At 39.5% G+C, this 15,430-nt stretch overlaps 4 protein-coding genes across 4 annotated transcripts in view; 3 read left to right on the top strand and 1 right to left on the bottom strand.

Moving 5' to 3' along the window:
* Window positions 1-1,776, top strand: part of lrrfip1a (leucine rich repeat (in FLII) interacting protein 1a) — a 42,005-nt gene extending 40,229 nt beyond the window's left edge. The window contains exons 26-29 of the mRNA XM_069532264.1: window positions 82-202; window positions 296-375; window positions 456-560; window positions 648-1,776. Of these exons, the coding sequence (XP_069388365.1) occupies window positions 82-202; window positions 296-375; window positions 456-560; window positions 648-755 (414 nt within the window). The 3' untranslated portion in view covers window positions 756-1,776. The remainder of the gene's footprint in view (window positions 1-81; window positions 203-295; window positions 376-455; window positions 561-647) is intronic.
* A 936-nt stretch (window positions 1,777-2,712) lies between these two features.
* Window positions 2,713-6,689, bottom strand: tyw5 (tRNA-yW synthesizing protein 5). The gene is made up of 8 exons (XM_020099770.2): window positions 6,550-6,689; window positions 4,647-4,801; window positions 4,494-4,563; window positions 4,368-4,412; window positions 4,065-4,202; window positions 3,782-3,869; window positions 3,306-3,422; window positions 2,713-3,169 (listed from the first exon to the last, which is right to left on the bottom strand). The coding sequence occupies exons 1-8, from the start codon at window positions 6,628-6,630 to the stop codon at window positions 2,850-2,852; spliced, it is 1,014 nt and encodes a 337-aa protein (XP_019955329.2). The 5' UTR covers window positions 6,631-6,689; the 3' UTR covers window positions 2,713-2,849.
* Window positions 6,690-6,845: 156 nt separating this feature from the next.
* Window positions 6,846-9,534, top strand: maip1 (matrix AAA peptidase interacting protein 1). The gene is made up of 5 exons (XM_020099771.2): window positions 6,846-7,184; window positions 7,295-7,366; window positions 8,206-8,332; window positions 8,422-8,572; window positions 8,664-9,534. Exons 1-5 carry the CDS (start codon window positions 6,885-6,887, stop codon window positions 8,740-8,742), a joined length of 729 nt encoding a protein of 242 aa, XP_019955330.1. The 5' UTR covers window positions 6,846-6,884; the 3' UTR covers window positions 8,743-9,534.
* A 2,650-nt stretch (window positions 9,535-12,184) lies between these two features.
* Window positions 12,185-13,508, top strand: LOC109637337 (golgin subfamily A member 6-like protein 6). The gene is made up of 2 exons (XM_020099614.2): window positions 12,185-12,327; window positions 12,411-13,508. Exons 1-2 carry the CDS (start codon window positions 12,316-12,318, stop codon window positions 13,398-13,400), a joined length of 1,002 nt encoding a protein of 333 aa, XP_019955173.2. The 5' UTR covers window positions 12,185-12,315; the 3' UTR covers window positions 13,401-13,508.
* The last annotated feature ends 1,922 nt before the right edge of the window (window positions 13,509-15,430 follow it).

Here is a 15,430-nt window from a genome sequence, read left to right on the forward strand (position 1 = left end):
TGACAGTGATGGGGTCTACACCATCACATGCAGAAAGTGTAGCTGAGTAAGTGACTTTTCATCTGACGTTGCTATTAATAGGTGAAGAAGCTGAAAGCGCAACTGGAACAGAAATCACAAAAGAATGGCACAGACAGCAGTTCATGCCCAGACGGTGAGGTTCTTGAAAATGGCAATGATCCCAACATAACAGAAATACAGAGTAAGTGACGTACATTGATATCTCACTTGAACCTCTCTGTTGCAGTGTGCTGCATCCTATGAATGAAGAATGTTTGTTTTGAATATTTTCCAGGAGACTCCAACCGGCAAATAAATGACTTGAAGTTCAAACTGGTGAAGGCCGAACAAGAAGTCACTGCTTTAGAACAAAACGTAAGCTGAGAGGAGTCCTGACTGTGCGGTGGGTTTGAAAACATGACAATGTTCTTAAAGAGTTGTTTTCTGTTGTCCAGGTGACCAGACTGGAGGGTCAGGTGACACGCTACAAGTCTGCGGCAGAGAACGCAGAGAAAGTGGAGGATGAGCTAAAGGCGGAGAAACGGAAACTCCAGAGAGAGGTACCGTGTTGCTTCCTTACACCGCAGATTATTCAGATGGCTCCTTTGAATCAGCAGTCATCTCTAACTCCCCGTTTCACCCAACAGTTGCGGTCTTCCCTGGACAAGGTCGACGAACTTGAGTCGAACAACAGCCACCTTTCTAAAAGACTGGAGAAGATGAAGTCCATTCGCGGCATGGCACAGACTCCATAGCACCAACCCCACACATCAAATCCACCCTCTGTGTCCAAAGCTGGCTGATCACATGGAAAAAAAGACATCCTGCACTTTGTCTGTCATCTGCCTGACAGCAACATTAGGAAAATGTACCCCAAAATCCAGAGTTAGTTGTTTAATCTGCAGAATAGAGAACTCCACCAAGCAATGTGCCATTTTTTCTCTGTTTTCTGTCTGATGAGAAAGAGTTGTGCACATACCCAGGAAGTACATGAAGTTGGGGAGAAGATGTTTGTGTACCTCATTTGGTTGAACCTCTGCACTGATTTAGTTTAGGGGGGGGGTGGGCCACATGGAGAGCCCGGGGACTAAACGGCACCAAGAAGAAGTCTCTGTTTACCCTTGAAGCAGGAATGTTGCACTGCCCCCTTTCTACTGCCTCTAGTCAGGATTCAATATATATATATTTGCCGTGCTCACACTGAGGACTTGAGAAATTCAAGTGGATACAGACCACAGTGTAGTGGACAGTACCAGCGGCCATGGCCCAAGACTTTTCCCTGAAGACGGCGTGAGTGCTTTGTGTGTTTTGTCAATGAATGAGCAGAACTTACGTGTATTTTCCTTTTCTGACCCAAAGCCAAATGACATTTAAAAAGGTAAATGTTGGGGTGTCAGTCCAGTTTTTTTCTGTGTTGAAACTGAACACGGCTTGTTTAGTTTCTACAACACAATATAATCATCACAGTGAAAAAAGCTTTGAGCTGGTGTCAGCCAGCAGCCTGACGCAGGTTTATTGAATGTTGAACAGTTTGTCTCACGGTGTGCAGCCTCCCTTCTGATGTACACTCATATCTCTGCTTGTTTCTGCATCATATAGTCGGTCACTGGTTGGCTCTCATGCTCACACTTACTGAAGAAATGCAGCACCGAGGACTCAAGGTGTTGTCAGACTGAACGCACTGTGGAAATGCGGCTCCACTGTTTACATAGCTTTACCATGTTTGTAAGGAAACATAAATAACTGTCATGTCTGTGCAATAAAATGTCAAACATATGGTGTCTACATGTGGGCATTTGTGTGGACTCCAGAAACATATTGTAAAATCGTCCTCCCCTGCCTCCACCCACCAGGCTTTCTTGTTCCAAATGTCAGCTGTGTTGCTTTCATTGGAAAACAGTAGCTGGCAGAACGATTTCAGCTCAAGGTGCACTCACCCGTCTCTGCTGGAATTTTCGTCCACGTCACAATCTCCACCAGCAGGTACTTATTCTCTGAACCATGGGTCTATGTTGGCTTAAAGATTGAACAAGTGAGCAAACTGAAGACTGATGCAGTTGAAATCTCAAGAAGAAGATAGGTGAACCATGAGTTTTATGGTTTCTTTATAAAGTAAAATAAACTCACTCAGTTATGTGACTTAACATGTAAAAAAAAAAAGTATATCTCCCTGGGTAAGACAAATTCTTACAAAATGCAAGATTTGAACTCTAGATTGGACTGGATTTCTTAATGAGTAATTACATATGAAGCTTCTTTTAGATTAAACTTGTAATTAAAAAGGGAATTTTTGAAAGTCAACTGTTACAGGCCTGACACACTCACTCACTCACTATAGCTGGTTAAAGTGATGGTGGTTGGAGCAATGCTAGAAATTGCATGTCATTAAAGTTAATAAACCAACCAAGTTGAAAACTAAGACCTCCCAGAGCTAGAGGTGGTCGGACCACACTGCTCACACACATGTATGAGTGGGTCATGGAGATGTAAACAGAACAATGTTGGTGGTTTTGTTTCGACATTTTCAGATTTAACCTTTCTAACTATGTTTAAATGAAATACAATATTTTGTACAGTTAGTTGTAATATAAATTTTTCCTGTCATCTCATTTGAAGGGAAGGTTTTAAAAAAGATTAACTGTGGTTTATATATTTCTTATAAAGTCACATGACTGCAACACTGACAATTTAGAAAACTTGATGAAAATATGGTGAAGAGATATAACGCAGTTTTATTTTTGATAGACCTGAAATGAAAGTTCCATACATTCCTCAAGATTAACATTAGAACAAAAAGTCAAATGAACACATGAAGAGGACAAAGGCTCCATAGGTAATATACTACACACTCATCCAGGTTTGGTGAATTGCCTGCTGGGTAATGTACTGTCAGAGTCCTCCTTTGTCTGTGTGGCCGATAGACTGTCACAGTAAGTTCGTGTTTTAATGCGCTGAATCATTCTGCGCCCGTAAAAGTCCCGATAATCTGATGGAAGTTCCTCCAGAGTGTGTAGTGCCCTCTCCAGTGCCTGAAGGGCTCGAGTTGCGGCCAATGGGTCTTTATTACCGTACGGGTCCTTTCTGTCATAACAGTCAGCAGGTAGATGGCGCCAGAACACGTTCACACCCACACCAAACTGCAGTGCACTGGTGTTATGGAACCACAGGGCTGCAGAAAACAAGGAAATAAAGGCTGGTATTTTATTCAAGAGGAACAATTTTAATTCAGTTTCATATAATCATTCATGTCTAATGTAATATATCACTTTATTACTTCTGTGACTAATGTGGAAAACTCTCCTTACCAGGGATAAAGAGCAGATCTCCAGGCTCAAGCACACACTCGTACCGCTTTGCCTTTACAAAGTCAGGAAATCGTTTCAGATCTGGGGAATCGATGTCCAGAACCTCAGATTTATCACCTGCTGGGTGATATTCAAATTAAAAGGGCGCACTGAAGCATTACACCAAGCTTAAAAAACAGACAATACTGAAAATGGATCCAATCAGATGACATCAATATCAATTCAATTTTATTTGTATAGCGCCAAATCATAATATACATTATCTCAAGGCACTTTACATAGAAGGTCAGGACCTTAAAATCAAAATATAGAGAAACCCACCAGTTCCCACAATGAGCAAGCACTTTGGCCACTGGAGGAAAAACTCCCTCATTGTGGACACACTACGATATCAGAGTCTAATATGAAAGCTGACTTCATTGATATAGTTCATGTATTCAAACAGGCTGACAGTTGCATCTGTCCACTGTACTCACCTGACAGGTAAAGGTGCAATGCATCCTGGGGGCTGTAGAGGACCACTCTCTTCATCCCTGTCACCTGAGCCAGCAGGTTGTCCATCACCTGAAGGACATATGTGCACAAAGACAAGAAGAGAGAGCGTACTGAGGGTGCTATTAATTTAATGTAAGGAGAGAAAGTACACAGACGTTGCTTTGGATGGATCCTTCTTGTCTGTTAGTTCACAGACATTTCTCCACCCCCCAGGTGACCTCTCACCTTTTGACAACATTACACATACCACATTAAAACACTCACATCGTAGTGTGTCCACAATTGCAGACCACAGGAGCTGATACGGAAAACACTGGAGAAGAACTGCTCAGGTTCAAAGAACTGTGGGATAGAAAAGTCCTCTGCCAAGTGCGGGAACTGTTTGTTCAGGTCAGCAGGTTCCTGTGGGAAAAGGTGAATACATATGGTACATTTAAATGCAATCAGACATTCAACTAAGTCAGACAATTTGCTGTAATTAAATTTGCATTAAAAAAAAACACAATGTTGTAATAGTAAAAGGACAGCAAGTTTTTTCATCCTTACAGAATTTGAAAGTCTAAATACCTTTCGGACGTCCTCTCCCAGTGATCGCAGATAATAGCTCTCATCCTAAAAAGGAGTTTGTGTCATTTAAAGAAAACAACATACTGTTAAATAATATATGCCATGCTCTTATTTTAGGATTCTTACCTCACACAGGAAAAAGTCTGAGTGTTTTTTCTCAGATGCCCTTTTCACAAACTCATTGAACGGTAGAGTCCTGTGAAGAATTAGTAGTGATTGAGAAATCTGGATAGGAGGTGTTGCTGGTGCGTGTGTTTGTGTGTGAGAGACAAAGCTCACTTGTACACAAAGTTCTTGTGAAGGAAGTCCATCTGTGGTACTGTAGATACATGAATCTTCACTTCCTTGTCTCCTCCTCTCAGCCTGAGATATTCAACAGTCCACTTCTCCAGGCATGGCCCAAGATACACACCTCTGAGCACAGCAGGTCTGCGCTGAAAAAGAATCCTCATCGCTCAGTTAAGTCTGTCAGAATAATGCAAACTACTGGTGACTGGTACATGATGTGAATAGGGAGGAGGTGGATAAGTGTGTGTTGCCACTGTCAAGTCATTGAGAAATTGTCAATATGACATGCTGTGCCAGGCATGTGAATCAGTATCAGCTACTGATAAAAATCTCCCTAGTGAAACAGCTGTACAATAAAAATAAAATAAGGTATGAGCATTTAAAGGTGGGATGAGCAAGATTGGGGAATGAGTGTTGATTGGCCTACTGAGGTTCCGAGACGTCTGTCTCGCTCCCACTGCCTGCTGCCTGTGATATACCAGTGTACTGTATAGTTTATGGTTCAAGTTTTTGATTAGTTTACTTAAGGTCATGACCCATAAGTAAGGATTTTGTCCATGCAGTTTACACAGAAAACATGACAAGCAGCATTAAAATTCTTCTTCTGGCCATTAAAAATGTGAGTTTGTTAAAAAAAAGAGTGGTTGGTGACTTCACTGTTTTTTCTAATCTATATTCATATAGTTTAATTCTACTACTAAGTGCACCTAATGTAGTCACAGATTAGCAACCCCGGCAATGGTGCTAAAATCTGAGGTTTAAACCTGTGAGAGAAAGCTGTAGAGGTATTCAAATATTTTAAAGTAAGAAAGTTAAATACACTTATAGATACGTTCATGGAGTGTGATGCAACTGTTAAAAGTATTTAAATAGTAAATAACCTTCATATATTTAAAAACTGGTTAAAAAGTCCTGATCCTGTTCCGGGAGAGAGACACAATACGAAGGCATTGTTAGTCAACGGTAACTTTTGTTTCTGTGTAGTGTCCACCACTAACTACACTGGGTTTAATTTACAAGTTAGATGATGGGACAATTATCTGTCACCTATTAAGGTTTTGTTTCCACAATAATATTCAATAGGAGCAGTATGTTGGCTTAAAGATTGAGCAAGTGAGCAAACTGAAGACTGATGCAGTTGAAAACTCAAGAAGAAGATAGGTGAACCATGAGTTTTATGGTTTCTTTATAAAGTAAAATAAACTCACTCAGTTATGTGACTTAACATGTAAAAAAAAATGTATATCTCCATAAATCTCTGGGTAAGACAAGTTCTTACAAAATGCAAGATTTGAACTCTAGATTGGACTGGATTTCTTAACGAGTAATTAGATATGAAGCTTCTTTTAGATTAAGCTTGTCATTAAAAAGGGAATTTTTGAAAGTCAACTGTTACAGACAATTATCTGTCACCTATAAAGGTTTTGTTTCCACAATAATATTCAATAGGAGCAGCAAGGTAGGAATGCCGAATGTACCTTTCATATAAGTATAATGTCTACAGTAAAATCTCTTGAAAATTGACATGCATACAGTTGAGGTCATGATCAACAAGGGTCACTTGAACTTCTCAGGGTGGGTTAAACTGAGGAGTTTAAGCAGCTCCGTCTCTAAAAATGAGCACTAAATATTAAAATACGCATATCACAAAAATAAATTCGAAAACCAAAGGATATTCAATGAATGATCTACCAAAACACAGGTTTCACAGATGCCATTTAGAAGGTTCTGGTGTGAAGAGGTCGAATCTTGACTTTACTGCTTCTGATCACGAACCGATCATGAAATCGATTCAATCGAATAGCAAACGGGAAACCGGAAATGAAGAAGCAGCCTCGCGAGTCACCAGTGCAATGTGCACATTTCGTGCAGCCATGGAGGAAGCAGGTTTTACCTCTGGACAGATGTCTCGCAGAAAAACGTCCCTGTCCACTTGTGTAAATATGGGCACGGGTGTCCTCTCCTGGTGCTCCATGTCCAACTCCCCCGAGGTGAACACGACTTCCCTGGGTGTTACACTCTTAGCGGTCCCCTCTAAAACAAAATAAAATAACCAGTCAAAGTCCGGAGTGTAAATAATCAGTGGGGCTCACTGACTACAAAACGTCTTGGTTTGATTCATATCATAAAGCATCACTGTCTCCGCGTGTTTTTGCATTAGTATCTGTATTTTGTTCCTCCCCGGACGATACAAGTACACGGATAAGAAGAGTTCCGAGGAACTGAAAGATGGCGCTGCCCATGTTGAGAGGTTGTTACAGGGTTCCATCCACATTCAGCTGGACTCGTCTGTTTTTAAATGAACGTATAGTCCTGCGGCCGGCGCCCCCCTTAGCCGCCGGTGCGGCGGCAGCAGCGGTCCGACCCTACAGCTCCGACCGGGGCAGAGAGAGACAGAACCAGAAGGTGATGGTGGTGGGTATCCCCAACCCCTTCATCTGGCTCCGCACCCGGATCTACTACTTTCTGATCCGAGCTTACTTTGACAAAGAGTTCAGCATCGAGGAGTTCACGGAGGGAGCGAAGCAGGTGTGGGAACCCGGCGGAGGAAGTTGCTGGTGTATTCAGGAGCGATGTCTCCGCGTCGCACCCCCCGGTAGTTCGCTGTTGTTGACGAGGACATTGTTTTGGTCTTGCAGGCTTTCTCCCATGTGTCCAGACTCCTGTCACGGAGCCAGTTTGAAGCTCTGGAAGGTCTCGTGGCCAAAGACGTAAGTATGGGAAGTGATGAAGCGGTGGTTTGTGTTAGCAGCAGCTCATGTTTGCATTGTAAAATCACACTGTGTTGTGCATTCAGCTTTTTTCCACAGCAGATGTGTGTTACTGTTAAAGTTAACAGCAACATCAGCTCTGTTCTGCTTCAATAGATAATCAGAGGGACATTTGTGCACTGATGTAGACATTTGTAATTTAACAGCCAACACTAAACCAGAATGTCCACCTGTGTCATCCCTATTGTGACATGTCAGCAAGTCTTTTGTTTAAAGGTCCAGTGTGTAAGATTTAGGTGAAAGGGAAATATTGGCAGACAATTAATGTAGAATAATCCTTGTGATGTTATCACTAATTAATTTCATTAAATTGTATTAATTGTAGTTTTACCCTTTTACCTCAGAAAAGGCCCCTTTATATTTAAATACCTTATATTTACATGGAGGGGACCCTCTCTACAGGGGCCACCATGTTTTTTACATTAGTCCAGACTGGACAAACTAAACACCTTTTGAGTTTTTATGACAATTAAAGGCTACCACAGGTTCTTTTTCATGTTTGGAAGGAGAGGGTGAGGTGAGGGGTGTTCAGCTGCAACATGCAATTCAACACTAGATATCAAAAAATTCTACACACTGTATCTTTAAGATTCTGGACGCACACTAAAATGTTCCAAATGTGAATATAAATATATATATATATATATATATATATACTGTATACAGTGTCCAAAAAAACAAACAACCAATGGTGCTGGCAGCAAAAGTGTGGATTATTTTACATACCAATATGAATATTTATTATATATATTATTATTTCTTTGTTCATATCCTCGCAGTTGATTGGAAAGCTTGAGGAAAAGTGCAACCTGCTGCCACTGAGCCACAAGAAAGCCCTCTCTGCAAATGCTGACGAGATCATGTACACAACATCCGGAGACGTGGGAATCTACTATGATGAAAATGGTCAGTATGAAAGAGCTGTTAAGAAACAGCTGATGATAAAAATGCTATTTTCTTTTTGTAATTAATCAGTGTGAGCACTGTTGTTTCAGGAAGGAAGTTTGTCAGTATCCTGATGCGCTTCTGGTATCTGACAAGCGCACAGCTTCCTGATGACGACATGGAGGGAGCTCGTGTCTTCCAGGTGGCCATTGGTGGTGAGGGAGAAGTAGAAACGAAAAGACTGCTAACTGCAAATTATGAGTGAGTATATGCGATTAGAATACTAATGAAAGAGAAAACTCTTGAATGATATCCCCTCCTGATCTTTCTTTTTCTCTTGTTTTCCTGACAGATTCCAAAGGGAGTTTACTAAGGGAGTGCCACCAGACTGGACCATTACAAGGATAGAGCACTCCAAGCTTTTGGATTAAGCTGGTTTCGATTTTAGGCAGATGTACCAGTGGAAACTATTCAAAGACATGAAATTCTCTTTAGTATTTAGTTTCAAGAATCGAGGAGAGAAAAGCTCAAATTAAACGGAGAGGAAAACAAGACACAGCTCCTCATGGGAAGTCAGAGAAAAGCATCAGGACAAACTTGGATCACTATTCTCCAAGATGCTCTCCACGCCGGTCTGCAGAATGTCAATGTTTCTGATTGTATTCTCCACAATCTCTAACATCCCAGCAAAGAATGACCAGAACTTGACCGATCTGTGAACTCTTGCTTTGAGAATCAAATCATAGCCTTATTTCAACCAAGAGCTGCTGCTGCAAACACTTTCATTTAAATACAGATCGTCTCCACAGATACAAATGGCAAAGACTTCATCAAACAAAAATGTTCAATTTTAATACAGAGTTACTACACTCTTTGCGTGTCACATCTCTGTGTATGATTGTGTGTTACAATTTGTGTCCAATGTTCCCAATACAAAGTTGTCGTACATTGTTTTTCATGTTTCATTCATGTGAGTGAGCTATGTGTCTGATGCAGTGTGCGTACTGTATGTTGTCTGTAATGGTTAAGGCAGCTGCAGAGGACCATTGATTGTTTTATCAAAGGTTTGAGAAATGTATGGTATGTTCATGTAAACTGTAAAGTGGCAAGAAAAAGTCTGCAGACTTTGAGGTAGGACCTGCCTCCCTGCATTACTTGCTCATGAAATGTGATCTGATCTTCATCTACTGTGAGTCACAAATATAGACAAAGTGTGTGCCGAAGCTTTTTCGTTTTTTGTCGTCCCCTCAAACATTCATAGTGCTGGTTTAAAAAGGAAAACAGAACTCGGAGATTGTATGACTGGTAGAACCTGCTTAGGCAACAATAACTTTGAAAGATCTGCTTTCGTTATCAGATCTGCACAATGTTCAGGAGGAATTTATTTCCCCAGTGGAAGGAAGTTTTATTTATTTATTTATTTCTGGGTTATTTATGCAATCTATTGTAACCTAGACATAGTCCTCTGCTAACCATTTAACCTTAGATTCCTTTTTTTCCATTTTGGGAGTGTTACGCTGCACTTTGTGGAGGCCCAAACCACAAGATCATATTCATTATTTTTTGAGTGGGTTTCTCAAAAACAGAAATTACTTTCTCAAATTATGATAATTGAGATTTTTTTTAACCAGAAATAGGCCTTCACTAAGTAGACGGTAGATTGATTGATCTTTGGCAAACAGAAAGGTACAGTGTGTAGAATTTTGTGATATCTAGTGTTGAAATTGCATGTTGCAGCTGAACACCCCTCACCTCACCCTCTCCTTCCAAACATGAAAAAGAACCTGTGGTAGCTTCAGTTGTCATAAAAACTCAAAATGTGTTTAGTTTGTTCAGTCTGGACTAATGTAAAAAACATGGCAGCCTCTGTAGAGAGGGTCCCCTCGATGTAAATATAAAGTATTTTAATATAAAGGGTCTTTTCTGGAGTAAAGAAAACTACAATTCATACAATTTAGATGTAACGAACTAGTGAAAACATCATGAGGATTATTCTACATTAAATTTCTGCCAATAGTTCCCTTTCACCTAAATCTTACACACTGGACCTTTAAGACAGTGATGCTTTTATTCTCTGTGCAAAAATGTGTGTGTTATGAAATAAAATAGAGTTTGTTCATAATCATGAGTGTAACATGGATGGGAATCTGGCCATATCTTTAAGACAAATGTACACAAAATGGAGATAACATTCACAGTGTTGTGACATCATGATGGAATTAATGTAGCACATTGTGATATGGCAGTTGAATAAGATTAGCCGATTGGGACATCAAGGCCTGATGAATTTAGCACTTTGTATCGTCAAAGTTGAAAAACACCACGTTGTGGCAACAAAGTTAATTGATTTCATCACATTTGAATAAGATTAGCACATTTTGATATCACAATTGAAATCAAAGTTGAATAGGATTAAAACTGTGTAACATGTAGAATAGTTTAATAAGATAAACTTTATTCCTTTAACCAGATACCAGATTCTGGTATTACTATTACATTGGGATATCAAAGTCTAATGTAATTAGCACTCTGCAACATCAAAGTTGAATAAGAGTAAGACATTGCAACGTTTTATGTTTAGCACATTGTGACATGAGAGTCAATTGAATTTAGCACATTATATTATTACAGTTGAATAAGATAAACACATTGTTATAACAGCTTGATGATGTTAGCACATTGTGAAACAAATGCATTGTAAAAATACAGTGTACTATTTTTTGGGTGAAATGGTGACAACAGAAATTGACATACAAGACACATAAGATACACACATATATGTACACAATGAGAAGACATACGGACACAACATAATCCAGTTAAATTGATGATAATGTAATGAAAAAATAAAGTTAATTGGAGTAGAGATGAAATAGGCTGTGTGTGTGTGTGTGTGTGTGTGTGTGTAGTAGTAGTAGTAGGAGTAATAAATAAATAAATGGCATAATTTTATATTTGTGACCAAAACAACATAATAATAATGTAATAAAAATAAAATAAATACATACATACACCCTATAATACGGTATAATTTAATAAATTATTATATATATATACTTCAACTTCAGCTCCCACCATAAAGATTTATTCATTTGATCTCAGAATCATTAGTGATTCAAACTCACGCTCGAATAAACTTCATGAGTCATGATTTCAAGTTCAAAGTTCATGTTATTAGGCCACATTCTTCTCCCGGCGCCTTCATTACCCACAATGCTAGGTAACCACTGAGAGTTTCTCATATATTTTGTCCAGTCTTATATTTTACATTTGGTCCATTGTCTCTCTGTGGATCTGGGACTTAACCTGAGTCATAAAGTTCAAACAGAAAAAGACTTGAACTGGTTCAATAAAGGTCAAATTTGAGATGAGCAAAAAAACCATATCAATAATGACGTCCAGTATAAATCAATATAATAATTATGTTATATATAGATATGTACTTGTGATGGTAAATAATATATATTTTGGGTTTGGTAGAGCTGGGTGATAAAACATATATATATATATACATATATAAACAAAGAATTAAATATAAAAAATTAAAATACTACAAGCATCAAGGGGAGGGATTGTGGAACATGTCTATAGTAGCTGCCTAGCTAAAGATTTGTGTATGCTCTGCAACGATGTGCATCATATAGAAGTCAACCTGATAAACCCCCAGGGGCAGCCATGTTGTGTAGTTATTAAATATCGCCATGGAAACTGTTGCTTCTTAAAAACCTTCTTTAATGATTTTTGTGGGGGCAACCATCAAAGTGATTGCTGGCCTGCAAATCTTTAAATGTCAATCAAAGGACCAAAAACTCTATAGACTGTAGAGGTCATTTCTTTGGTCCTTTGAACTACCAAACTTATAAATAACCGACCGTCAACTGAGAAGACCACAGTCCTCGTTCGTGAAGATAACAATCCTGCCTACGGAGACAACAATTGATTTGTTCAGTAAATATTCATCAAGAAGACACTGCTCTCTTAACCACAAATCCCCCTCTACCAAAATGGACATTCCGGTAAAACATTTTTTTTTAGAAATGTATGTTCAGGTTGTGTTGAGTGGACTTTTAATAATGAATTCCATGTTTCTATTTTTCAGACTTGTGAAACAGTGAAGTCTAAGATTGAGGCTCTGAGAAAGACGCTCGAACAGGAGGATGAGATTCTGAGGGAGAAGGAGAAAATGGCAGCTCACTCTGAAGCCATGACTGGCATACTGGCTGAAATAAAGGCTCTGGATGAGGAGCTCAAACAGGAGACTAGGTTTCTGATAAGGGTGAAGGAGATAGTGGCAGCTCGCTCTAAAGCCCACAATGGCAAACTGGCTATACAGGGAGACAAAGTGGAGGCTCTGGAAGAGGACAATGTGGCTCTGAAGGAGAAGGTGGCCCCTTTAATAAGGGATTTCAGCAGGGTTGAGCTTGTGGTGATAGAGGTGGAGGAAAGGCAAGCTCACAGCCAAAAGATTGACTCCATGGACAAGGAGACTCAAACCAGCGAGCTGCATCAGGATGAGAATAACGCTCTTCAAGAAGAGCTAATGAAGCTCAGAGCCTGTTATCATGAGGTCTGTCAAAATCAGACTACCAACCAGGAGAAGTTGAACACTGAGCTCCAGGAAAAGAACGTTCTCCAAGAAGAGCTGATAAAACTCAGAGCTTCTTATCATGACGTCTGTCAAAATCAGACTATCAACCAGGAGAAGTTCAACACTGAGCTCCAGGTGGAGAAGCAGGAGAAGAACGTTCTCCAAGAAGAAATGATGAAGCTCAGAGCTTCTTATCATGAGGTCTGCCAAAATCAGACTATCAGCCAGGAGAAGCTCAACACTGAGCTCCAGGAAAAGAACGTTCTCCAAGAAGAGCTGATGAAGCTCAGAGCTTCTTGTCATGAGGTCTGCCACTGTCATGAAGCTGATGTTTCCAGTCGTCAGCTCAATGGAGAGAGTAAGGATGACGTCACTGAGGGGAAGTCTCTCTCCAGTGTTCTCCCTGAGAAACCAAAGAAGACTTCACTCTGGAAGAGAATCCGCCACGCTCTGGGGTTGAGAAAACCACAGCGTTGGAAGAAATCAGCAGCGCCCATCTAACAGCCCCTGAGCTGACCTTACCTTCTTCACCTGCTTGAGGACTGTCAGGGTTAATGGAGGGATTTATGATGTGATTACAATAAATGTTTTTCACTATTTTTACAAATACTTTCCTGGTTTTTGTGTGTTTATTGTCATTGAACAACTGTACAACATTGCAAACGATAATACTACTAAAATTCCTTGAAGAACAAAAGGGCCTTCGCTGCTTCACAGCGCTCGGGCCCTAATAATCCTCACTTTTTCACGAGTTCGTTTCATCTAAATTGTATGAATTGTAGGTTTGCTTTACCCTAGAAGTCCCTTTACATTTAAATAATTTATATTGACATCGAGGGGACCCTCTCTACGGAGACTTCCATGTTTTTTACTACTAACTAACTAAACACCTTTTGAGTTTTTATGACAACTGAAGCCACCACAGGTTCCTTTTCATGTTTGGAAGGGGAGGGTGAGGTGAGGGGTGTTCAGCTGCAACATGTAACTTCAACATTACATATTGCAAAATTCTTAGAATATTATTTTTTTGCCTGTTATTCATTTATTTATTCAATTTGATCATTTGAGTTACCCTATTGGATTAGACTAGGTTGATTGTGTTAACAAAAATAAATACATAAGTTAAATATATACTACTGTGTTTTTTCTTAATTTTATGAATAATTTTGGCGATGGGTGCCCTTTTTTTGGGCTTGAGCACCTGCCCCCAAAAATGTCTGTGCACTTGCCTGTGTAGTTGTGAGGGCCAATTTTGGTAGAATATCATAATTTTGAGGACATTTTGGCTGGTCCTCATGAATTGAAAAGGACTGTTTGGATGTTCAGCCTTTTTCAGGTTTTAGTTGGGAGTTAGAACGCGGTTAAGGCTAGGGTGTGGCATTTCGTAATGGTGGTTAGGGTTAGGGTAAGGGGTACGAGGATGTATTCTGCCTCACAATTATAGAGAGACGTATGTGTGGTGGGATGTTTAGTGGGTGTGTGCGGGTTGATTCGTACTTTGTAATATGAAGTGTGTGGGAATGTGTGCAGCACTAGCTTAACCCCTTCATAGATATGTATATTATATAAATATGTAAATTGTAATTATGTCATTTATTTATATGTCATTTATTATTTTGGAAAGTTCAAGTTGTATTTATTTGTATTTTTAATTATAGATTTCTGTTGTAGGTATTCCAGAAATTGGTGTCTGCCAAGTCCGTGTTTCTGTGTAAGGTCTTTGAATTCTATGAATTGATTGTTGTGGAAAAGATGGTGGAGATGTGTCATGGCTGTTTGGGTTAGAGCGGTTAGTAAATAGGAATGGTGCAGAGTTTGAAGGCTTTGTCAAATGGAATGTATTTACATGGTGCCGGGGTGGAGTTAAATATGTTAATGACTTTCCACCAGGCTGTCAGAGTTGTTGAGATGGTAGTTATTTTAAAGAAGGGATGTTAACAGTTGTGCTGAGGAAAGGTAAATCTGAGAGTGACATTTTTTACAAAAATATGGTTCCAGGTCTTTCCAGGTGATATTGTGGCTGGTTTGATGGATCCATTTAGTGAGGTATTGTAACTGATGCGCAATATAGTAGAAGTAGGAGTTTGGGATGACAAGTCTGCCAAGAGATTAGCTTTTTTGTAGAATGGATAGTTTGATTTTGTCTTTTTTATTTTTCCAATAGAAATGTGTAATGAGAGAGTCAATAGATTTGAACAATGTGCGTATTTGTTGGTGTGATGGGTAGCATTGAGAAAATATAATTAATGTGTGGGTGTATTTTAATTTTGACAGTTGCAATTTGTCCTATGAGGGTGAGAGGTAGATTCATTCAGCGCCAGACATCATCTTCTCCTGTTTTAACAATGGAAAGTAATTAAGGTGAAACAATGCTGACACCCTTGGGGAAGGCACAGTTGAATAGATTTAGCACATTTTGACATCTAAGTTGAATAAGTTTAAGACATTGTGAAATCAAAGTTTAATGAATTCACCACACACAACTGAATGAAATTAGAACATTATGACATCAAAGTTGAAATAGATTAGCA

This window comes from Paralichthys olivaceus, chromosome 10 (assembly GCF_024713975.1).
Source record: "Paralichthys olivaceus isolate ysfri-2021 chromosome 10, ASM2471397v2, whole genome shotgun sequence".
NCBI lineage: Eukaryota > Metazoa > Chordata > Actinopteri > Pleuronectiformes > Paralichthyidae > Paralichthys > Paralichthys olivaceus.

Excerpts from the sequence above, each read along its gene's own strand:
- tyw5 (XM_020099770.2), bottom strand. The coding sequence starts at position 6,630 with ATGGAGCACCAGGAGAGGACACCCGTGCCCATATTTACACAAGTGGAC. Across the intron at positions 3,870-4,064 it reads AATTGTGGACACACTACGAT|GTGATGGACAACCTGCTGGC; the intron begins GTGAGTGTTTTA and ends TATGTCCTTCAG. Across the intron at positions 3,423-3,781 it reads ATTGCACCTTTACCTGTCAG|GTGATAAATCTGAGGTTCTG; the intron begins GTGAGTACAGTG and ends ATCACCCAGCAG.
- maip1 (XM_020099771.2), top strand. The coding sequence starts at position 6,885 with ATGGCGCTGCCCATGTTGAGAGGTTGTTACAGGGTTCCATCCACATTC. Across the intron at positions 7,185-7,294 it reads TCACGGAGGGAGCGAAGCAG|GCTTTCTCCCATGTGTCCAG; the intron begins GTGTGGGAACCC and ends TTGGTCTTGCAG. Across the intron at positions 8,573-8,663 it reads CTGCTAACTGCAAATTATGA|ATTCCAAAGGGAGTTTACTA; the intron begins GTGAGTATATGC and ends TTTTCCTGACAG.